General features: G+C 39.2%; 1 protein-coding gene across 1 annotated transcript in view; it reads left to right on the top strand.

Moving 5' to 3' along the window:
- Window positions 1–24,615, top strand: part of GRIP1 (glutamate receptor interacting protein 1) — a gene marked incomplete at both ends in the record, with an annotated part of 224,859 nt that overhangs the window by 174,889 nt on the left and 25,355 nt on the right. The window contains 9 exons of the mRNA XM_082060197.1: window positions 417–564; window positions 2,173–2,342; window positions 6,517–6,672; window positions 7,364–7,519; window positions 12,616–12,802; window positions 13,585–13,730; window positions 15,172–15,252; window positions 22,526–22,595; window positions 22,811–22,956. Of these exons, the coding sequence (XP_081916323.1) occupies window positions 417–564; window positions 2,173–2,342; window positions 6,517–6,672; window positions 7,364–7,519; window positions 12,616–12,802; window positions 13,585–13,730; window positions 15,172–15,252; window positions 22,526–22,595; window positions 22,811–22,956 (1,260 nt within the window). The remainder of the gene's footprint in view (window positions 1–416; window positions 565–2,172; window positions 2,343–6,516; window positions 6,673–7,363; window positions 7,520–12,615; window positions 12,803–13,584; window positions 13,731–15,171; window positions 15,253–22,525; window positions 22,596–22,810; window positions 22,957–24,615) is intronic.

Genomic DNA, 24,615 nt, shown 5'->3' with positions numbered 1-24,615 from the left:
ATACTTCTCTATCTTATTCACTTCAATTTATATTTTTTCAGAGGATTTTCTACTTTTTTATACATTCCGTTTCTTCAGCATACCTGTTTTAGATTCCAGGTGATTTTTAGCTTAGTTGTTGAAGACAGTGATTCACTAACACATTCTGGTTTCCTAGTCTTGTCCATCTCTGATTCTGACACACTCAGAAGCTTCGTGACATCCCGGATTCACAAACCTCCTCTTGCTTTTATGGGTTTCAACAATAAGAGCTGATTCTTGACACCTAGACTGATGCTATACCAGAATTTCTTTATGTGGCATGTTTTCTGGTTAGAGAAATAGAATAGCCATGGAGATTTTATGTGGGAAAATGTGGAAATGGCATAAGTACCACGCTGGTATAATACTGATCTTTTGTTGTCTGATTTTAACAGATTCAGTAGCAACAGCGTCTGGACCGCTGCTAGTTGAAGTTGCCAAAACTCCTGGTGCTGCTCTTGGGGTTGCACTATCTACCTCGATGTGCTGCAACAAGCAGGTCATTGTCATAGACAAAATCAAATCTGCGAGTATTGCAGACAGGTGAGTGTGACAGAGGGCTGGCACTGCAGGTTCATACATCCATTTTATTTCTACTTTTGTTTGGTTTGATTTAAGGAAACCCTTCCATTTTTGACGAATTTGACTGAACCAGATGCTCTCAAGGTTGCTAGGTCTTAAAATTAGCACTTTGTCAGATCGTTGTTCCATACTGCTGAGTTTAAGACTTCTAGGGCACCATTTACTTTAGTTTATTCACATTGTATTCAATGACGTAAGCCAGCCCTCCATGTAATGTGTGACTGTCTGCTTGCACTATGCAACACAGAAGCTTAGAGGTCTGCTCTGGCTATTAAATGCTGCAGCAGAGATTAGTATTTTAAAAAAAATAAATAACCCACTGGAATTCTTAAAGTAAGCATACAATATGGAACAGCTGTCAAGGGAAGTAAATTTCAGGGCTTTGCAACCTTGGAGTGTTCTTTTATTCTTGTGGCACAGGGAAATGGAACTCCTTATGTCTAGATTTTTTTTATTGATATTTTAGAATACGACCGAGGTATTAGGAAGACTGGCTTCTGTATTTTGGAGTTATTTTGCAGTAATTTTTCCACTTCACTTAATCCTTTAATTGAAACCATTGAAACCATTTAAACAAACACAAAAAAGAAAAAGATAGATATTTGACCCCAATGATCTAAGCCTCTGTTAACAGAGCTGTGGGATCTTTTCTGGGGTGCGTGCGTATGTGTGTGTATGTGTTTATACATATACAGTATATTTCTATATACATATCTCTATCTAAAAAATCCTTGAATATTACGTTTTGGCAGCAAATTCCTCCTGCATGTCCCCAGTCACCCTGCTTTGTAACCCCTCTCTGACAATGGTGCTTTTGGTAGCACCCACTTGTAGCAGTGAGTCTACAGCTCCTCTGTGGGCTTTTCCCTACAGTAGAAACTTTGAGAGTGACGGCCATTGATCCAGGGGTGTTCTCCAGTTCAATGGTGCAGGATGCTTTAATTTTCTCCCTCTGTTTTTTCCCATTTCGCAGGGGGTAACCAATTAAAGGAGCTGTCCACTTGACTGGTACGTCGGGATGCTGACTGCTGTGTTTGCATTTCTCCACTCATCCAGTAGCCAGTCTCTTGAGTGCAGCGAGATTTAGCAGATAGCCCCTTCCCCACCCCACTCCTCAAGTCACCATGCTAGCCCTGGTTTCATTATTTGTTTGACTACTGCATAATTTCATCATCATTTACAGCTTTTGTACTAATAAATGTTTGACCTATTAACTCAAAAAATGATGAACTGGGCGCTTGTGTGAGGGATACGTGACCAAGTTGAGTCTCCTTAAGCTCTTCTCATTTTATTCTGCTGCCATTCACACATATTTTTATAGTCAACTACCCCATTCCAGTTCTGTGAGTGATGTCTTGGCATATACTGTATTAACTGAATTGTTTTTAAGGTTTGTATTAATAGACGTAAAGTCTGACCAGTGACAATGCCTACAAAACACAAATCTCTCTCTCTCTCAAAAAAAAAAGAACACGCTCATAGTTTTCATGACCTGTTTGAAGGCAGTAAAACTCATGTTCCAACCAAAGAGCATACCTGATCATACCGAGTTTTTCCTCTTTTATGTAGATGTGGTGCATTACATGTGGGAGACCATATTCTGTCCATTGACGGCACCAGCATGGAGTACTGTACGCTGGCAGAAGCAACGCAATTTTTGGCTAATGCGGCAGATAATGTGAAACTTGAGATCCTTCCTCACCACCAGACACGACTAGCACTGAAAGGCCCAGAGCATGGTAAGAGAATCTGTAGCACCAAATACCCTTTTATTTTTCTGTCTTTTACTTTGCCTGCCCTTGCTGAGTGGTCAAGAAAGCTATTGCGGCAGTTATGTCTGTAAATGTTGTTTCAGCTCCCCAGGTTATGCTTCTGCAATTCTGAGAAGCTCTGTGTTTTCTCCACCTTAATGTACCCTCTGAGATTCCTATGGAGAGAGAGGGAAATGTTTAACTGAGAAATGGCTCTGCACACTTGTAGATGTACATAAAGACACCTGTTGACTCTACTGTTGCAGTCATTTCGGGGGGCAATAGGTGCTTCAGTAAATGAATCTCTGAATTGCTTCTTGAATTTAGAGGGGGGAGGAATGATGACAGTCAACTTGTTTTCAGCATATTGACTTGATAGTCTGTAATGACCACTTCACTAATAACACCTGTTTTCCCCTAAAATACCTCAAAAAAACCCCACGTGTTTCCTCTTGTTAATGGCTTTATTATTTATTGCCATCATCTTTTAATGTACTTCTGAGATTACTTCATGGGTTCATTGTCAGTGCTTATGAAAAAGGTTTGTTTGAAAACAGTTCCCTAGATCCTAGCCCTTTTTCACTGTGATATTTATTTCATGCCAACATGCTTGAAGAGAATGGCTTTCCATTTTCAAATCAAATTTATATGTAATGTCTTAGTATTTGAAGATGGGAGCTGCCTGTCTTGTCTTCTAACTAATCCCGAGAAAGTGACTAATTCACAGTATTCATAAATTCAGTCTAAAATACCACATATTGATGGACATCAAAGTAGTAATAAGGGTTATCAGATATACAGAGAACAGATACCTGTGTTGCAGCATGAACCAGTAGTACCATTTTCTGAGCCTGTGGTACTGTGCTTCTGCCTTCTTTAGACCAAGACAAGATTTCTGAAGCCTAAAAGTATCAGTGATGGTAAATGTTCTTGGACATCTCTAAAATCCAGGCTGTCCCTGGATAAGCAGTAATCTAGTCATTTTGTCAGAGTGGTGAATATTGAACTGGTAGCTGAGGAGACACTAGTTTCTTCTAGAACAAGGTGAATAAAAAGTAACCCTTGTGATACCGTGTTCTTCCATATTCAGCTGCACCTCTTGCCCCTTTCTACTTAAGCTGGTTATAGGGGCGAGGGAGCAGGGAGTGATACTACAGAAGCAGAATGAGATGAAGACCAAATTTTGCAATGTATTTCCATTCTTTTCAGTTATGACAGTATGTTGCAAAGAGACCTGTCATTAGTTTTGAAGCAAAGATGTCCAACAACCAATTTCTGGAACCTTTGAAGAGTGTTTCTTTTGGGAAGATGAGTACCAGGGACAAAGATTTGTGTAGATGATTGTATTAGTTGAAGCAGTCGGTTTCTTAACTAACATTTAAAATAAATTGATGCTGTTAATGTGCTGGTCACCGTGACCCAGTGTAAATGCTTAGAAAAAAGCAGTGCTCTTGCCATGCCAGGGTTAAGAAGTAGACATTACAAAATCATACCAAGGGGATCTACAAAAGCTATGTAAGAGCACCTTTTGGGGAGGAATCTCCCTAAGGTAATAAAGTTGCTTTCTTAAGTAAGGCGGAATAACTAGGATGTTTACAGCCCTTCCCATCCCCTCACCAGGTTGTGCTACTCAAATATCACAACCAATTCAAAATATAACATGCTTCAGGGAAGCCTGTTCCCTTGTGGAAACAACCTTTCATCAGGTGTGATATGCCCTGGATGCTGCAGAGTTTGAAAAGCTCCCTTTATGTGCCTGGGATAAGCTGAGTCATTAGGGCTGTATCCGTTGAGCTCAGTTACTGGTCTTATGGGAACGTGTTATGAATTTAAAATGGGCAGGAAAGTCAGTATATAAAATAAATTGAAATTTTAGCCCTAAAATAAAATGGAGAGCACTATTAAAAACCAGATTTTTTTTTTCAGGTATCTTTTCCTCTGTACTGTACTGGTAACATCCGTTTCTCTTGCTGCCCCATTAGTTTTATGTTCACTGTACACAACCCTGGTTGGAATAGCTCAAATTACCGCTAAATTACTATGGTTACACACAATAGGATTTTCTTTTACAGAACTTTTGTTGAATTGGGATTATCCTTCTACAAGCTGAGCAAACTGAATTTGTGTACGTTCCCACTTTGTAGGACATTTTTATCTCTACTCTCAGCTTGAAAATAAAACATTTTAAAAAAATCAAAGACTGCCGCATAATTCCCTGCTGGAAGCAGTCTTTTTGATTAAACAAGGCTTACAGCAACTTGGGAAAAAAAAAGAAAATCCACCTGGTCACATTGTTCTTAGAGATTTTAATTTTTACACCATAGTTGCAGTTTGGAAGTCTTGCTGTCTGTGTGCGTAATCGAGAGGCAGTTTCATCTGGGAAGATATGATGAGTCTGTAAGACACATATGGCCATACCAGACTACTGCTGCCATTTCTGGGACTTCTCTGGCTGACAGGAGAGTTTCCAAAGCCTCTGAAGTCGCTGGCCCTGGTGCCAGTGCATGAGCTACCCCGAGTGCTTCCCCTGGTGCTGGTGTCGCACCCCAGCCTCACTTCTGTTATCTTTTGGGAGCAGGGAGGGACAACACAGATTATTTTGATTCAAACATACGGCATGGCACAGCAGGGGTGCTCTCAGTGAGGGACACGGGCCCAAGGCACCCCGATTGAAGGCACAGGGTCAGGCCTGGCAGTGCCAGGGCCTCAAAGTCCCGACCACCGCACAAGGTTGCAGGGACATGGTGGACCTCTGTACCCTCCTTTTCCTTTCCCTGGTGTATACTGCTTGCTGTAGTGACAGACATTGCTTTTGAGTCAGAGGAGTGTTAATATATTCAGACAATTAACAGATCATTTCTCATGTAATGTGAAGTGAAACAGAAGGATAGTTTTTCTTCTGGCACTGCGCAGTGCTTGCTGCAGTGGCGACCCTTTTCCTTCTTGTTTTGTCTCGTGTGGCTAGAGGTGAACTCAAGGTGTGGGTCCAACCTAAACAGTCAATGTCTTTGGCTACTGTTAAAATTCAACATGGGGTTGAATGTGTCTGCAGCTATTATAGCTATAGCAGGTAGGAGAGAGACACAGGTAACAGCTCATGGGCCAGAGACCGTGACTTAAGTTCCATCGTACACATGAATCCCTCAGTGTTTTTAAGACAAAAATTCAGTGAATACTTCCCAGTTTGAAATGTTCAGCAAAGACACAGCTATGCTGAATTTAAAGATGGACTGTGTTTAATGAAGGGTGACTTCAATCATTTTCCTTTAATATTTGACACATTAACTGAAATGCTTCCCGTTCTCTTGGTAACTGCCCTTCACTTTCGGCATATCCCAGACTCTCCATACATAGAATCAGCAATCAAATGTGGTCTCAAATTTCATCCAGGAAAGGATCCTTTTAAAGTTTTGACGATCAAGTTAAAAAACAAACAAACAAAAATAAATCCCCAAAAAAACCAAACAAACAAAAAGGTCAAAAAACCACACACACACACACACAAAACTAAACAAAAGAACAAGCAAACCCCCACAAACGTTAAATTGCACATCCAAGTAATTAATAACAACTTTATTAACCAGGCTTCAGGATAGGATTTTTCTACTGCTGGCCCAGGGAGGTTGTTTACTGCACAGAATAGCATAATGCCAACAATAGATGGTGGCAAAATTAAAATATCAATGCAGTAAATCGAAATGACTGGCAAGGACACATCTCCATTCTAGGCAGTGCTATGTGTAGTATCTGGTTGGTCTTTTTGTATAGAGAATGCAAGCAGAAACTTATTAACCTGCAGTTAGTAGTCATATGTAATACCTTAGGATTTTCTAAGAAAGTCTGGAATCTTAACTGCTAAAGCCAGAGTGAGATTAGAAATTGATTCAGTACTAATCTTTTTAAAAACAAATACAAGAAAAGAAAAAAACCCCATCAGAAACATTTATTCTGAGAAAAAATACTCTTTCTGTTCTTCAAGTTAGCATCCCCCTGGTTAGAAGACAAGATCAGATTATTTATTATTTCACTTTATTTTATTTTATTTTCAATTTGTTTTTCATTTTTGGGCTTCTTTTTTTTTTTGTTTGTGCAATTCAGTTACTTTTCCCTCTTCTCTGGTCCTTTTGTTTTCTGATTTTCCATCATCCCTTCATGCGGGCAGTGAACGTTCAAAGAAGCAACAGGCAACTTACCTGGGATTCGTGTGCCAACAGCCACAGCAGCCTCCTCACCTACCACCATTATAACACCTATCACCCTGACCATTGCAGGATGCCAGCCCTGAAATTCCAGAAAGCGCCTCCTCAAAAAAGCCTTCGTAATGTTCCACGCTTTTTCCTGCTGACATATTCTCTTATCTTCTTTTTCTCCTCCTCCCTTCCCTCTTCTTTCACTCATACTTTTCCCATTTCAGGCACTAAAACCTTTTCAGTTTTATGGATGCTACACTTTTTCATAGCTCTGCCAAGGTTATTTCTGACATTTTACGCCTTTTCCATAACAAGGCAACCTTTGGAGACAGGAAAAGGCCCGAAAATTCTGAATGAATCAGCTCTTCTGCTGTATGAGTAGACCATTAGATTTGAGTAGTGTATATAAAGCATGATTTTTTAATGCAAAGTATTGCTTACAAATCTTTTGTCAGAAATTACCTACTACAAAAAGGCTTTTCTAAAATCAGTGTATCTAAACGTATTGATCTGCATTGGTTCATGCATATGTGTTCAAAAATTTAATTTAACATGCTTCACCTAAAATAAGTTGTATACTATGAATGTACTTTTTGTATCTGCAGTATCTTTGTTAGCTTCCAGCAGGTATTTTCATGAGATGCTGGGTATACTTTTACCTAGGGTCACCTGTGTGGTTTAATGTCTTTGTTATTGGAAGTGCACAAACCATTCCTGTGCATCATACACATTGTTTGATTCTTTGATGAGTTTACAGGCATGTGCCGCACTCTTCCATGAAGACTGAGTGCTGTATGCCAAGTGTTTGATTTCTTACAGCAGCTCTGGTGTCTTCATCCTTCTCTCCTACCTCCATGAGTGCATACAGCCTGAGTTCCCTCAACATGGGGACCTTACCTCGCAGCCTCTACTCCACCAGCCCACGTGGGACAATGATGAGGCGGAGGATGAAAAAGAAGGACTTCAAAAGCTCCTGTAGGTGGTAACAGCATTTGCTCAAAATGTGCAGTGAATGGGTGGAGGAGGGGGAAGATACTGAAAAAAGGTACAAAGTACCTCAATTGACATATACACTATATCTACACTAGGAAGAAGAGAGAACAATTGGAGTTTCTGTTAGATGTAGGGAAACATCTGCATAAAAACATTTGTCCAATGCTAAAATGAGATGAGTAGAGACCATGCAGATTAACTGTCTCATCTGAAATATATAAAGCAATCTCTTCTTCAGACAATTCTGGAAGTTTGTTATACCATTACAGAAGTGATTTCCAAATTCCTTCTTCAGCTCTTCCCATTTCCATCAGAGAATAGAATTCATAGCTGAATAGTCAAAAACAGATTGCTGGTAAGATCAACTATCCATCACATTACAGAAAGATAAAAGCTTGCCACTACCTCCTAGGTAGTTTTAATGTTTACATCTGCACCATAACCTGTACAGTCATTTTTGTGAGGAAGAGCAACAAATAATGGTGAAGTCTAAATAGCTGTGTTTCTGACCACTCTCTGGGATTCAAAGCATGGATTTCCCCAGCAGGGGTGTATGTATTTCAGGCTGTTCCACTTTGCATATTGCTAAGTAGTCACTGGACCAGAGAGAGTGTAGCTGTATCAGCACATTGTTTCCCAGACTCCCTGTAAGTGCTGCCTCTCCTTTTGGATTTTCCATCTTCATGTGATTCTCGGCAGCTCAAGTTCCTCCAGAACAGGGAAGTGAGAACTGCACTGTAAATCATCTGCTCAGGCTAATGATGTTTCACAGATGCGCTCTAGAAAAGCTGAGCTACTGTGCGTTGCAGTGCTGCTGCCCTGTGTTAAAGATTTCCCGTAGTCATAGCAAAATCAGAGCAAACCAGTCACCTCCAAATAAGGCCAGTCGCCACAGAATTGTGAAGAAAGATTTGAGAGAGGAACTGAGAGGTTTTGCTTTCTTGCAGTTTTTGTTGTGCTTGCTTGTTCTTATTTCTTTCATAAAGCAAATATTATTGCATAATGTTTACCTATAAGTGCATTTTTGTTTTTTAATCCCATCAGCCATTTTTCACAACTCATGTGTTGACATGTTAGCTTCTAATGCATTAGTTTGCGTTACAGGGAGATAGTGTGTCTGGCCATGCTATGGTATCAGTAGAGGTCCAGCTTTTACACATCCTCATATGCACATGAGAAACAGTAGTAATATTGCACTAATAATAGTTAGTTTGACCAGTAAAATAATGCTGGATGCAAAAAGTAGTTTTTCGATTGTGCTATATTATAGTAGTTCCATCCAACATAGGACTGTTAATCCCGAAAACTAATCCTATTATGGATCTTGGAGACAGCTGTTACTTGTGTTGTTATATTTTTCAGATATTTTTCCTTCAAGGAAGCCTTGCCCTGCAATTTGCTATTCTGAAAAGGCTCAAGCCCAGCCCAGTGACATTAGATATAAGTGGGACAGTCACATAAGCACTGCAGCCCACCTGAAAGGCTCCTCAAGTCAGAAGGCCCTGAGGGAGACAGGCTGTTATGAATTAGCAAATCTTTAGCTAGGCAGGATTAGGATGAGGCTTTGTTCTGGGGTAGTTTATTTTGCATTTGCACTGTGAGGTGTAGCTACAGAGCGTTACAAAATACGTAGAACTGGCCCCATTACTGAGTGAGTCTGTGCCTCACTACGAGCAGAGACTGCATCAGCAACCCTGAATCAGAGCTGGTTTGGAGGCACTAGCTGGCCAGCCCTGTTTGTGAGCTGGCTTTTCAGCCCAAGCAGAGTTCCTTACCCCCTCTACTAGACTTATACCCATACTTGTGAAAGCAGTAACAGCCAATTTAACAGGCCCACACTGGACTGAATGTGCTACAAGTGATGATTATAGAGCAGGACTGGTCCTGTACCCCTCCACCATCCACTAACAGTCCCTGGAAAACCTTGCCCCTCTCCCTCCGTGGGAGACTCGTGAGACCCAGGTAGCATTGACCGCTGTCTTTTTCATAGAAAAGGAACAGCATGTTCTCTTAATTTTAGTGGGATATTTTTTTCTTTAGCCCGATTGGATTATTTGACGGCTTTATTAATGTAACTTTTAATAGATCTTTTAGGATGCCATTTGGGAAGAAAAGAATGTATCAGTGAAGGGTGCTATGAAATTTACATTGCCAATTGTTTAGGAAAACCTGCATAACAATGTGATTACGCCAAAATTCATGATGGTGAATCATGATGGTACAGGGGGTTACAAGACTTTAATGGTCATGATTTTAAGATCATTCCATTAGTTACACAGATCTTTCCAAAGATATGGTGGTAAAAGTTGAAGGCATGCTCTGCTGTTACATGCTTTATTTATACCACTTGTTTTCAATTTTTATTCTTCCTCTGCTTGTTTTGGTTTTAAAGTATGGCATTCGTTGTGGAAACACTTAGTTTATTAGTTGGTTTTAGTTTAAATCCTGAAGTATTTTGTAATAGGTCCATATTAGTACTCGAAAGCAAAATACAATTTTATATCAAATTACATAGTAGTTACTAGGTAGAAATTAAGCAAGTGCCATAGACATGCATGGGTGCAGTTTTCTCAGCACATCCAAGTTATCTGCTACCAGGAGGAATAGTGAATGTTTTGCAGTTTCTCAAGGGTCAGAGCAGGAAACTGCAAGCATAATAATCTGTATGTGTACCTTTAAATACATCTTGCTCTGCTTCTCATATGGCTGCAGGAATCAAAGTAGCAACTACAGAATCTTCAAATTCAAGATTGTTACTTACATAACTGCAGAGATTATGTTAATTGTAAACAGGCCCCCAGGACTGTTGCTGAGAGTTTAATGAAAACTATATGAGTATGCTACCATGTACCTCTAGAAGGCAGCAACCAGGGTTTGCTCGAGCTACATATACATCCATGCCCCCTTTTTAAATCAATAAGGCTGCTTCCTGGCCTGTAAATCGATTGAATCCTTAAGTAGCCAAAAAATGGCAGTGTTTGTGGCTGCAATGAGTTACAAACCCCAGTGTGCTCCAAGTCATGTGTTGGATACCTGTGGCATTCCATGGAGACTTAGCAGATAGCTGTTGTCACATGATTTGGAAAGGGTATTTTCATCTCTGCTTTTTTTTGTTCTCTTTCTGTTTTGTTTCCTTTGGGGTGGGAGGAATTCCTAATTGTCATTTTTAAGTGTCCACATCATCAAAATATTTATCAGGGTGAGTTTTAAATCCCACAAACATTAACTTAATTTCCCATTGTGAATGTAAACCTTAGCTGTCCTAAAAGTTGAAATAATTGTTGTAAGACCCTTAGCTTCCTGGTAGGGTATTAGAAGTAAGTGAAGGGAAGCAATGACAGAGCTAACAGGTAATTGTTGTATGACCTTAAAGAAAGGGAGAAGGAAACTTTTCTGAGCTTGGATGCCCTATATTTAGATATTTCTGGAACGTGCATTAGGGGATCCATTATTATATTAACTCTGAATTTATGTGGTTTAGTCATATTTTAGCCTTTGCAGCACAGAGACATGGAGAAACCTGTTTCTCACATGCAGTAAATGCTAAAGCTGGTGGCCATTTCTAAGAGGAGATTATTAGTATTTGCATTTGGGCATAAGTATGTCTTACTGAGTGCAAGTGAAAGAAACTGTAAGAAAGAAGCTATTGCATAAGTGGAATAATACACAGTTCTTACAAAGGAAAATGAAAACAAGTTATGAGTGAGAATTCGCAGTAATTTAGAAAAGACGATTTCAAAGTTGAAAGGAGCTTTGCTAAGAGAGTCTCATGAGTTTTTTGGCAACTGAAACTTTTGCAACAGAATTGTCATTGCCGACTGTGCCACTTAATCAGATTTTATACTATTTCAGAGCAAAAGTAATGTTTGTAGCCCCAAGGTGCAGGGAATACTTATAAAAACTCTAACAACTTTGTACGGCTGTGCGATTATCTATAATGTAAAAACAATAACTAGGTTTTTTTCCACATCTAAGAAGAAAAATCCATAGATCAGGAATCCCTCAGATAAACCACAAACATGAATCTTGAACTTTTATCTAATTCTTAGTAGCTACTGCAGGCAGAAAGGGGTTGTGAAGGAAATTAGAGGTGGAGAGGTAATAGTGTAGGTTAAAACATAAAAACATTCAGAATCCTCCTTGTTGGAGGATTATCATTATAGTACCTTACCCTTACTTTACTGGTCTGAACAGGAATTGAAAAAGCTAGTTTTCTGTGTGTGACATAATGAAAGGCAGTATCCTATCACGAGGGGAAGTCAGTGCATGATACAATAGGACTTTAGGTAGAGATCAAATAAGCTAAGGTGCAGCCTCTTCCTTTTCAAAGGTAGTTGCATCAAATCTCAATGTTATTTTTATCTTGATCTGTTCTGTAATGTAGCCTATTCAGAACAAAAGAGAATAGAGGGAGTAGTAAATCAGGAGTACAGAAGTAGCTGCCTGTGTTCCTCACAGAAGGGTTCCCCAGTTCCTTTGAGAGACCCCAAAGAACTTTTTATTTCTCACTATCTCTTTAGATATACTGGTTGCTGAAACAGAGGGATTTGTTCTTATACTCTACCCTGTTAGCCTGGCAAATTGCTGATGTGTAGTAAACACGTACAGGAGGAAGGCATCCTTATTTCATGCAAGCAAGCCTGGGCCATATGCTTCGTTACTAACAACAATTCAGTGCCGTGAGATGTTCAGAAGAGCTCGTGGGAATCAGCCTTGAATAACAGCTGGGCTTGTGCCTCCTGTTCCCTTAGCTCCCATGAAAATTGTGCTCATCCACGCCTTAAACCTAACACAAACAGAATTCAAGGGTGTTCTGATATTTTTGGGTTAGGGCTGTCAAACACATTTATTTTACTTGGTACAAGAACTGTTTTTTTCCATTATACTGTACAACCAGATGTCTTCTGTTCTCTTATGTGTCTTAACTGTTTATACATAATTTATAAACTTTAGCCTAAATTTGCTTTAAAAGAGATGTTTTGTTGACTAGGTTTATCATACAGATCAATTTTCTCAAAGAGCAATGAAATTTCTGCTGTGTGTGAATGTCTTTCCTCCTGGTCTGCTCTGTTTTATAGTGTCTTTAGCCTCTAGCACTGTTGGTTTGGCTGGGCAGGTCGTCCACACAGAAACCACAGAAGTAGTGCTGACAGCTGACCCCATAGTGGGGTTTGGGATACAGCTCCAGGGTAGCGTGTTTGCTACCGAGACCTTGTCTTCTCCACCTCTCATTTCCTATATTGAGGCTGACAGCCCGGCAGAAAGGTGAGGTTCTTTCAGTTGACTGTTAAATACGTTTTGGTGAGCATTCCTGGGGGTACTTGGGGCTCGTTGCTTTCCATTTGTGATAAATTGCAGGGCCTTGCTCAATGGACGTGTGGCAAGTAATAAACTGTCTGTTCTGACAATGATATTCCATATGCTTGATCAGCTGTAAAAAGTTTGACAAGCACCAGTGTTTTTATCATCCAGATTCCTCCAGTAAGAGACTGGAAGCTATATTTGTGCAAAAGGGAAACAAAAAATATCAGACACCTCGCTGAAGTCAAGATAGTAATAATTCAGTGGGCCATGAGGGGAGGCCATATCCAGCTTTGGTCAGCTTTGATACAGAACGAGCTCTCAGGGAGTACCAGAGTTTTTACTTACTAATGATTTCATTGCAGCATTTTGATTGCATTTTTACGCTCATGTCTGTCTTTAATCATGGCATGAGAACACTAGCAGCTGCACAGGCAAGTCCTTGCTGCCCTTGCAGAGCCACACCACCTGTAGCCCACGGTCAGAGGTGGTGTTCCCAGGTGGGGTGGAGGCATGAGGGCTGTGCCCCTCTTCCTAGGTCCCAGCACCTTGAGAGCATGACCTAGGGAGCTTGATAGATTCTTGGTGCAGAGGGGCGACAGCAGCTTCCGTCCCCCTGTGTGCCTGGGCAGACTGCTGAGCTCCAGTGCCACACTGGTCCTTCAAGGTCAGGTTGAATGTGTTTGACATTGCTGGTTCTGGTAACGTGCACCTCTGATGGTTGTTTTGTTTCATGGTTTATCAAGGTGTGGCGTGCTACAAATAGGAGATAGAATAGTGGCAATAAACGGTATCCCGACGGAAGACAGCACGTTTGATGAGGCCAATCAACTGCTCAGAGACTCTTCTATCACCAACAAGGTCACTTTGGAAATAGAATTTGATGTTGCAGGTATGAATGCACTGTTATTCTGTCTCGCAAGAAAAGTGAAGAAATAAATCCCAAGTACATTGTGAGCGTTAGGCACACAAGGTGGAGACTTTCTTCTCACATAAACGCCATTCAGTTTTCAAGTGACCTGTTTGAAACGGGTGTCTTTTTGTACAGCTTTCCCATTTCACATAGCCCTGCAGCATTCGTCAGAACACAAGAAGAAATTACAAGTCCTGTAGTAAGATCTGGTGACAGTCCCTCCTCTAAGTTATTTCCAGACATTTTTCTGCCCTGAGATAGAAATATTCTGCTGAGCTGAGTAAAATCCTCTACAGGCCAGCTAATGAAACGTTTTACTAGAGAGAAAAGTATTGTAAAAGGGTGGATAAGCAGAAAACTCTGAAGAGTTTCACTTACAGTATCTCAAACCAACAATCTAAACAAAATAATAGAAACAATTAATAAAAGCCAGAAAAATCATTGTTCATGTTGCTGGTGAGTCTTTATTGCTACTAATGGCTTTCCTTTCTTCTGTAAGGTGTTTAAACATACAGAATACACCTATAAAATCACAAATTGTGTAAATCAAACAAGTACACATTATGTCTGTGTACTACCCCACTATGTGAATAGTAAAAGCTTTTAAGACTTCTGTGTTCCTCTGACAGTAGCTCCTTTGAAGTCATGACGATGTTGGATGTGCTGCATTTTGCATAGTGTTATTATTGTTACTGATATTCTAACTCATTATTTCAAAAGCAGGCTAAAGGTTCCTACAGTAATTCTGTATAATCTTTTAATATGCACGTGCCTATTAAACAGACAACAGACTCATACTCATGATTAGGCTCCTCTGCCACATGTATGTTTATATTTCCATAACTGAAATTTCAGAGGCCCAAATATTTGCTAGCAGTGATGGCAAAAGTCAGGATTCAAATACAGTGCTGTGTGTTCAAGTGTTTTTTGCGTCGGTCGGCTCCAGGTGCTTCTCCATTAGTGATGTCTTGATTTCTTTTCTTCCCAGTAGATGTAAAATCTGTGGCAGTTATCTTAGCAGACAGTTTAAAATGTGTTAGGCCTACAGCAACAAAGGTCTGAAATCCTTAAGTCTTGATCTCCTGTCCTTTTAATTAAAAGTTACCTGCCAGCACTAAAATTTTCACTTGTGCTCACCTAACTTGCATATGAGCTAAAAACCTGCAGTCTCAGCTGGCTGCTGGCCTGTGCAATCTCCATAAATTCAGTTAAACCTTAAAAAAAAATTGAGTTACCGTGAAATTACCTGTAGAGGTATAAATCATACTTTGTATGTCCTGCTCCCTTCACTGCAGGACCTGTGTTTCATCCGTGGCTTGTGATGCTGTTGTGGTTTAATCAATTTACACGTATAGTTTCATGTACTTGGAATTGCTGTGCCTTATAAATTATCTAACATTTTAATTTTTTTTTTTAATAGAATCAGTTATACCAAGCAGTGGAACATTTCATGTAAAACTACCAAAGAAGCATAATGTGGAACTTGGCATCACCATAAGTTGTAAGTGAAAGTGCTTATTTTAAGATCATGTTTATGGGATAATATGTGGATAGCAGGTCCTGTAGCTATATTTTTGATTTGGTATAAACTTCCTTTTCCTTTGCCTAGACAGGGGCAATTTAGCAGTGCTCTCTCTGATGAAACACCATTCTGTAACAGATTTGTGTTCCTCTTCTAGTAGTTAAAGAAGCCAGAAGTTTGCCAGACCTAAAGTTTGACCTATTCCTTTATGCGTAACACGTATTTAACACCCATTAAAATTGTTAAAAAAAAAAAAAAAATCATCATCAGTAGTATTGGGCTCATGCCAAAGTATTTCCATAGCTGGGAATTTTAAAGCAAGGTCTGTCATGGTCTCTCACAGGCTCTTGGACAACCCCACTGAACTCTGGGCTTCTCTCTGGCATGAGGATCCACATTCATGGGGTTATCTTTTGCTGCAGAAGCCAAAGTCTGAAGATACATCCACAACCTGTAAAACTAGCAGGCAATCCTAAATGTGCAGGTCACATAGCACAATCCGCTTTCACTAGGGATTTCAGAGATGGCTAAAAAAGATAACAAGACTGTGTGTTGGTCTGTTTCTCAAAAAGTATTACTGTTGTTTGAAATCAAAGTGCTTCTATACTTACTTATTTTTGGAGCAGACTGTAAATGCTGTATTAGGACTGGCTTTTAACTACAGAAATTCCACTATACTGAGTTCAGCTCTTGATGGAAGGAAGAACAATCTATATCAGTGTTAATGGGCTTGTGTTTAATGTACAGAATCTGGTCTCACCAGAATTAACATTCCCTTACGGTTGTGGCCTTCCTTAGACTATTAGTCTTTCTTTGAAATTATTCATTTGTCTTGGAGGAAGATTGTGCTTTGACTTATATTCTCACAGCTTTTACCAGCACAATGGAATAAGGTTAATCAAAAGTAAAGCAGGGAACTCGGGGCTAAGAGCTATATCTGAGGAGCAAATGAGAGACACTGCAGGCCTGTTTGCTTGCGTTGCACAATTGGATGAGTAATTGTTAGTCTCTGTAAGACGTGATGTGATGCTTGAAGCAAAATTGTAGGTCTATATATATTTGTGCAAATGAAAATATTGAGAAATGAGAAAACCTGGAGAGAGGCTGTTCTATTTAAATGTTCTTCTTAGGATTGGTTAGAGTTTGTAGGATTACTGTAAAAATGCAGTTTTCCTAGTAATTTGATTTGTGCCGCTTTTTGGAATTGATGCATCTTGCATTTTTTTTGCTGTCTGTAGGAGTAAACTTTGAATGGAAAGCTAATGTTCTTGGGATTTGTGTTTAGCACTTCTCTTCTAAATTTCATATACCTTCTTGACTTGGAACTGAATTCCAAAAGTTAGTGCTTTATAAAATTAGTGCTTTATATAATCAGAGTGACACCTGGTGCATCTTAGCTCTGCTCTGCTGAGTATAGTGCAGTATCTTTAATATATGAATTAAATTATCTGTTCTATATATTAATACCACTTATTAATAGTATTTAATGGATATGAAGTGTGTCTAGGATTAATTATTTATTTGATTTTAAAGGATTTATACTAATAACTGAAAGTTTGTAAATTTGCTTGGTGGAAGTCTTGACTTGCTGCATTTCATGCTTGCTTTTCAGCGCTTCACTCTGTTCTGCCTAATTAACTCCTAAATGAGGCAGCATGATTTGAAGAATATGAGTGTTTTATATTCATTTTGTCAAATCTTTATCAAGGCACTTTATCACATTAGCATGCCATTTACTACTGATATTGTCGAAAAGCAAAATGATTTATTTTAAAAAACAGATACTAAGGGGAACTTGGCAGAATTGATATGAACAGACTTAAGCAGGGTGATAGAGAAGATCAAGTGTATCCACTTTTGAGCTTGATCTGTTTAAGTGCTAGAGACCTGTTTAATTCTCTCTCATCTCAAGGTAGTAGAGTTAATGGTGAATGAAGAAGTTCTGTCTCTATAAGAACATTACAGAGAAACGCCTGTCTTGCTTTCCGTATAGAATCAGAGAATCATTTTGGTTGGAAAAGACCTTTAAGATCATGGAGTCCAACTGTTAACCTGGCACTGCCAAGTTTATGTTGGGATTTGGAGGAGAAAGTCAGGAAATGACCTGACCTGACCTCACCTGACAGACAAGACAGACATTTTTTGTCAGAAGGGAAATGTAAGCCTCACCTCAGGCTGGCACCTGAACTTGTGCCTATTTTTAAGTCTAAGAGTTCTTCTAAGTCAGCTGGTAGGAGGCAGACGTTCTGCAAGAGGAATTTATTTTTCTTTCTTTGTGTTGTTTTCCTTGGTAGTAAACACCAAGTGTCCCTGCATGGAATTACTGCCGGCTGCTTGAAGGCATATCTGAGGTGACACGCAACACTAAAGACAGTTATGCTAGTTCATCGTCTTTGAAAAACATGACCTGTAACAAAGGAAGAAAATAAGCTTCTCGGAGTCTCAGATTAATAAATGCAAGGAAAAAAAAACTAATTAAAAAAAAAAGTTAAAATCCCGTTAGATAGCAGAAATCCTTAGAAAGTAAGACAGAAGAAGGTTTCATGAGCATCATTGTTGATGTTAATCCAGGGCACTGAGTTTTGGATAATTCATGTCAGTTACCTCGCAGTACGCTGACCTTGTCCATTGCTGCCTTCACACACATTCTGGGCTTCTGTCATCCTGTCATCTTTCCCTTATCCCATCAATATGTGTCTAATCTTCCCATTAATAGCTACTTATGCTCAATCAAGAGTGTGTTTCATAGTTTGCAAAAACAAGTGACTATATAATTCATGCTTCAAGTACCATCATTTTCGCACCCACTTACCTAGTTGGAGCAATTAGAATGTCTCAGTTCTTAAAATTATGTCATCAAAATAAAGCATGACACAGCAGTGTCCATGTGTGCGTGATTATGCTTTTATTACAGAGCCTTTCCCAAGAAGAAGGGTAGCTTTCAAGTAGATGTGGTAGTGTTCAAATCTGTTTCAGTTTATTTGCCAGTGACATTGATTTTGGACCATGTAATGGAATATAGATTTTTTTTTTTTTTTAAGATAAAATTTTGCACCACTGGCTACTTTATCATAGACTAATATTTTTTAAATATATTGAATGACATCCAAGAAAATTACATACCAGTCTGGTAATTGTAGTTAACAGCTCTTTCTTTCTTTCTTTTTAAAGTAAGATTCTGATATCCTTACTGGTAATGAACTGCAGCACCTTGCTTCATAAATAATTTATTTGAAGCTAATGGGACTACTCAAGGAATAAGAAGCTGCAAAGCTGGTAAGAATATCAGAATCTCACCCAAACTAGCATCAGCTTTTCTAAGTCATTTTGACTAGCAGCTATACTATAGTCTACTTTATTGCTTTCTTATTTCGTCAGAAACAAGCTTTGTAAATATCTACAGACATTTAGCATTGACTATGAGAATTTACTCTCCTAAGAATATTTCTGGGATTTCACCTATGAAAATCAACTTCATTTTGCAATGTTACATATAATTATTTTCAAGACAGAGTCTGAAGAATCAGCAGGTTTTTTAGCTGCTCCACATGACCAGTACTTAAGGAACAAAAGAACTACATCAGTCTAATTTTGAAAAAGCTCTTTCATCTATTTAATAACCACATTATTTTTAAAAAGTCTAGTAGCTGTTAGCCAGTATTGTGCATAAGTGGACTCACTTTGTATGAAAAATGTTTTTCTGTCCCCTGAGCATTTTTCTCTACTGGTTCAGTTTGTTCAGAGTTTGATCAAACTCCAGAACTTGAAGCGAGACTGAGACTCATGAGCTTTGGTGGGGTGGTAGGTGAGATGTCCACCCCAAAATCTGTTTGAGTCACATTGTCTGGTTGTTTCATTTTCTTTGGGTTAGCAGTGAAATAAGAAAGGAGAGTTGTCTGAGGTGGTTTTTAACCTAATGGAAGAGCTGATCTACAAAACTGACACCACCTCACTGACCTTGTTCTCAAGTGGAGGGGAATAGGCAGGAGATATGTATCTTTACTAGTAGAAGTAGGGTAGAGGCCTGTGATGGAGACCTAGGATCATGGAGTAATTTAAAGAGAGAGAAGAAACAACTTGCTGAAGATCAGCCTTCCAGCTGCAACACTAAATTTAGTATCTGTACAGCTTTATGCATTCTTCAGTCCACTTGTAGTGCATCATACAGACTGTGTAAGGTCTCTACAAAAGCTCAACAGCAGGTAGACTAACAGCTGGAGCAAAGAGGAGAAAACATGAGATCTTCAGTGGACAAGCAGAATGGTACAAGGAGAGAAAATGAGTGGAAAGCCGTAACAGGGAGATGGCAGATGAGGGAAGAGGCTGAGGTGTGATCGGGGGTAGGGGAAGTTGGGACTTGAACAAGAAGAAGGCTGGACATGGGTGAGTGGTAAGGAGGTTTGGTTTTAATTGTTTCTTAAAACCAAAAATAATTCTGAAATGAAAGAGAAGAATGGAGACTTAAAGCTGTAGAGTGTCACTTCAAACTTGTGTTAATTCATGAGGATATCTCTTTTAATTAAGTGGTCAAATACTGCTTTCTCACTGAGACTCTTGCTTCTCTGCTCTCTGGGGAGAGATGAAACAGTGGTGTGTATGAAAGGGGATGGAGGCTGCATAATGAATGAGGTGGAGGATTGCAGAAAGAAAAAAGAGGTGATCTCATGGTCAAGATGGTTTAATGCTACCCTGGAGAAATTAAGGGTTTTTTTTCCTTTTCTCTGCAATAGAGTTGTGCTGAGACAAGTCATTTCACAGAGCTGGGGAGCGGGAGATATTCCACAACTGTCTGCTTGATTTTCTGTGGAAACCATTGAGATCCTGGGGTCACACTTGCTGAAATGCTGAGCATCTGCAGCTGTTGCTGAAAATTGCAGTGGTTGTGCTTTGGACATAGAAGCTGTTATATACTACAAACTACTGTGAGAAATAAAGGCATGGATATCTCAAATTGCTCACAGAAAATTTTCATACTTTGACCTAAATTTTCCTATGTTTCCTTTCCTCATCTGTAAAATCAGGATAATAGTACTCAATCTTCTTGCTGGGGACAGCATCTGTTCACTAGTGTTTGGGAGACAATCTTAGGCTGCAGCGATGAGCAGTACAAAAGTTCAGAAGGAAATTAATGATTTTATCTCTGCAGCACAACTTGAATAGTTTGTAGTATGTATGTCATGAACATTGAACAAAAATAGAACAAAGTGTGGTGTAGCTGCTTATTAAGGATTTGTCAGCATGGGGGGATTCATTTTACACTGAGCTGTGTTTGCTGCCTACAAAAAGGCTTTCATCCACCAGACACAATTAATAGCCCAACTGACAAAATACCACTGGTTCACACTTACTCATTTTGAAGCTGTGATAACTTTGCAGTATCATACCCCTTGCATCCAGGTGTATTCTGTGGCTTTGCACTTGGAGCTGTGCTCTTTCCCCCATCTTGGTTCCTTCTCCCTTCTTTTTGGAACAATAATGGGCCGTTTTCTTTAATACTGGTAATTTTTATAAAGCAGTTTCATAAGAACTATCTCAATACTCAGATCTCAAGCTACAGGCATTGTACAGTGGGTGGCATATAACCTCAGAGATTTATAAGGCAACCCAGATAGTAAAAGCATAGAATTAAAAAGAAATAAAAAAAGAAGTGAACCAAAGCGATACTTTAAAATTGTAAGAAGATACTAATTGGTGAAATAAACCCAAAGAATTCAAGGAAATCATTGAACTGTCATGTAAAATATAGTTGACCTATAGTGTGAAAGTATGAGAAACAAGCTATGAAAATTACACATTTTGCAAAAAAAAGTTAGTTGCTGTTCTTTAAATTGCAACATAGGCATTTCCTGAAAGTGTGGTGTTTCAGACAAGTTTCTAAAAATTCTTAAAAGCTCTTGTACATCTGTCTTCTGAACTCTCAAGACACTGCATTTGAAATACAGCTATTTAGCAGTTCTTAAACAGTTCCTTCGAGCATTCAAAGGATTTCTTAGCCAGGGTAACCAAGGTTAACAAGATCTGTTAGAATATTGTGTTGGAAATGTCATTATTAATATACCTTGTGGATGCTGTAGGTGAAGATCTGTCATGTTCCATCAAAGAGAAAAATCATGAGCAGCTAAAGTAACTGACATCAGGATTTTGTAGGTGATCTTCCAATATGGGTAGCCTAATGGAAAAGTACCTTCTGTGAGTGCACACGGAGGCCTTAGTACCCAGGGCAGAAGTGGCTCAGGGCAATTGAAGATCCCTACATGTACAAAAACCATTAGGACTTTTCAGAACTGGGAGCCTTATACCACGTGGCAATGTTTTAATATTACCACACCCTTTGTTAACAACAGGCCCAAAAGTCAGTCCTTTTAACCATCATGGACAGAAAGTTATATCAGATACCTCCAAGAAGAGACAAGTTAGGTGGGCAAGGAAAGGACTGGCGGGGATTTTACTAATTTGACCATTGCAGGGTTTCTAGTAGATATCTCCAGTACAAAATGGGGAGAGGTCCACAATGCTTAAGGCCCAGCAGCAGTATAGAGGAGCAAGGTTACTCGTCAGAAGAGGCACATGTTTACTTCAGAGGAAGCAGCGAGTCATAGTCAAGCAAGTGATATAAGTGATGTAAGCTACGTATGTGCAGATGTAATAACTGTGTATCAGCCCAATGGTATATGTGGCCACTACCCACAGCGTCCCATTTATTGTGAAGTAAATCTTTCCTTCTCACCCAGGAAACATTATCTTCATACCTGTGCCTTCAGCACTGAGTGGGACCAGAGTGGATATTTTGCCAGAGCAGGTCTGTTGGTCAGGGGTATAATACAACGTGATATATGACTGACAGAAATATTCTGGCAAAAGATCAATGTTAATGGTTGTGGTGAAAGGTTCTGCTAACAGCAAGCCTTCCTTACGTCTTGTAGCTACACCACATTCTGTGATAGATCACTGGAGCTGTACTGTGGTATTTTTGTATGGTTCAGTCCCAGCCTAACCCAGACTTCAGATATATCAGGTTAAATTCACTTTGCACTAATCACCTTAATTCTGGCATTTTCTAATTTTTGAGAAATATGCAGTCTTACTAATCTGCTGATGATGACCGTTTGTATTCATGTACATATAATTTAGGGGAAGGGGAGGAATATAATACAGGTTAATAATGTGTGTGAAGTATTGATTTATGGACAGAATAAGCCCATCTGCATATCTAGTAATAAAACCAGATACTTATATTTGTACTTTATTACAGCTCCATCCAGTAGAAAACCAGGGGACCCTCTGGTTATTTCTGATATCAAGAAAGGAAGTGTTGCTCACAGGTAAGATGTTCAAGCTCCCAGTAAATATCTGTTTCCATTGTATAGCCATCTAGTTACACAGAGGAAGCTTGTAAGTCGCTGCGCCCAAAGTGTAGCATTTTAAGAAGTAATTGTTTTAAAAATCCATCTAGTTTCTATAAAAATGTTCATATCTTCTAAGATACCTTTCTTTAATGTTACTAGAATTTCATCTAAGCTTATTTTATTGTTCACAGAACTGGGACACTTGAATTGGGTGATAAGTTGCTTGCAATAGATAACATTCGACTTGACAATTGCTCAATGGAAGATGCTGTCCAGATCCTTCAGCACTGTGAGGACCTTGTAAAGTTAAAGATCCGCAAAGATGAAGATAATTCCGGTATTAGCAATGAGCCTATTGCAGATTCTTGTATATTTTCAGAATTTTTAGAATATAGGATTATTCTTTTGCATTTAAATTTTAGCGATTTTTTTTTTCTAAACGTGGCTGATTTATGCTAATGCTAATCAGAAAATCTAACACTAAAAAGAATTTGAATGGTATATAAAGTTTTGAATTTTCTCAGTGACTGTATTGCCAGCTTGAGCTGCACTGCAAAATGAGGTCTTTGGTTTTCTGGAAATGCAGTTTTCCCTCAGGTGCAGTCATATGAGGTTGATCTTTTTTTTAATCAGCGTACTGAGATTTTCTCTACTTTTAAGATTGGAATCACGGTTAGCAAAGCATGGATCCATAGGTCTCAGTTCTCCAGCAGAGTGGTGAAGTGCATGCTTTATCCATAAACTTATGAACTTGACTTCAGTATGACTGTTCACATGCTTAAGATAAGTAGCACTTTACGCGCTGTGCTTGGATGGCTGATGGAGGAGCCAGGTCTGATCAGTCCAGTGAAAGTAATGCAGCTGCCATCATTTTGCACACCTACCTCTATTAATATTCCTAGATCTTCCTCATTAGGGATTCCATAAGAGTACAATTTCTACCTGGAGATAATAAAGCAACTTCTGTTATGCATTCTAGTGGCAAAAGAAGTTAGACGATTATAACTACCATCACCGGTGGGATTTATATTATAGTGTTAAACAAAAGCATGAACTGTAGAATCACTTGTCTTAAGCTTTATGCAATCTTACAGTAAGAAGGCACAGCCAACCACACTACATTATTTAAAATCAAGTACGAGTGTTGAAATGGTGTTTAGAATTGCATAGAATGCTCTTTTCCTTTAATTGCTTTTGAAAGCAAACCAAGTGTCTTCTTAGTATGATCAGTACAAAACAAAGGTGGATGCATTTAGTACCTTGTACAAACTGGCTTTCAGAAGTAAATTTTGATCCAGCAAGGTGAATGGCCACTGCTCAGTGTGATATTGTGGTTAAATCCCCACAGGTGGTGAGGTGGGATTTACTACACATAGTTGGTCCATCTTGGACTGTTAAAGAGGTTTCTTCACCCTAGGCTTCCCAAAGCAGAGTCTGAGGTGATAAATTCCACTAAGTAATTTATTTGAATGGTACAATAGCAGAAAGGTCAGCTTGAGCTTGGTACCTCCAGGGAGGGACCCCGACTCCAAATCATGCCTCTCATTTATACCCACACCACCCATCACCCGATCTCCAAGTTCAGCCCCAAGTCCTGTCACTTAATTTTGGTTGGTGATCTCTTGATTTCTTCCTGGTTTTCACTGTTGCTGGGCTGGCCTTGGTTCTTCTCTTTTTCATTCTGCTTGTATTTGCTGAATTCAATGAGTTCTTTGTTAGCAGCATTAGTTATATCAAAAGTTTAAGCTTAGTCAGCTCTTGTGGCCTAAGGCTGCAGCAATTTTAGTTACTAGTGCTAAGTAAGTTATGCCAAGCAAGTTCTATACCAGCAATATATCAACTCGCACAATAGTCCAGCCCTATTGTGCTTCTGCAAGCCTCTTGATTTCACAAGCACAATATGGGGTGTTTCAAAAAGATGGACCCAACGTGTTACAATTACACAAAAATTTACAAATGGTTTAATGGGTTAGGAAGTTCTAGTAACCTTTTTATA

This window comes from Streptopelia decaocto (genome assembly GCF_964273445.1).
Source record: "Streptopelia decaocto genome assembly, chromosome: 1".
NCBI classification, from domain to species: domain Eukaryota; kingdom Metazoa; phylum Chordata; class Aves; order Columbiformes; family Columbidae; genus Streptopelia; species Streptopelia decaocto.
This window is presented reverse-complemented; position numbering and strand designations above follow the sequence as displayed.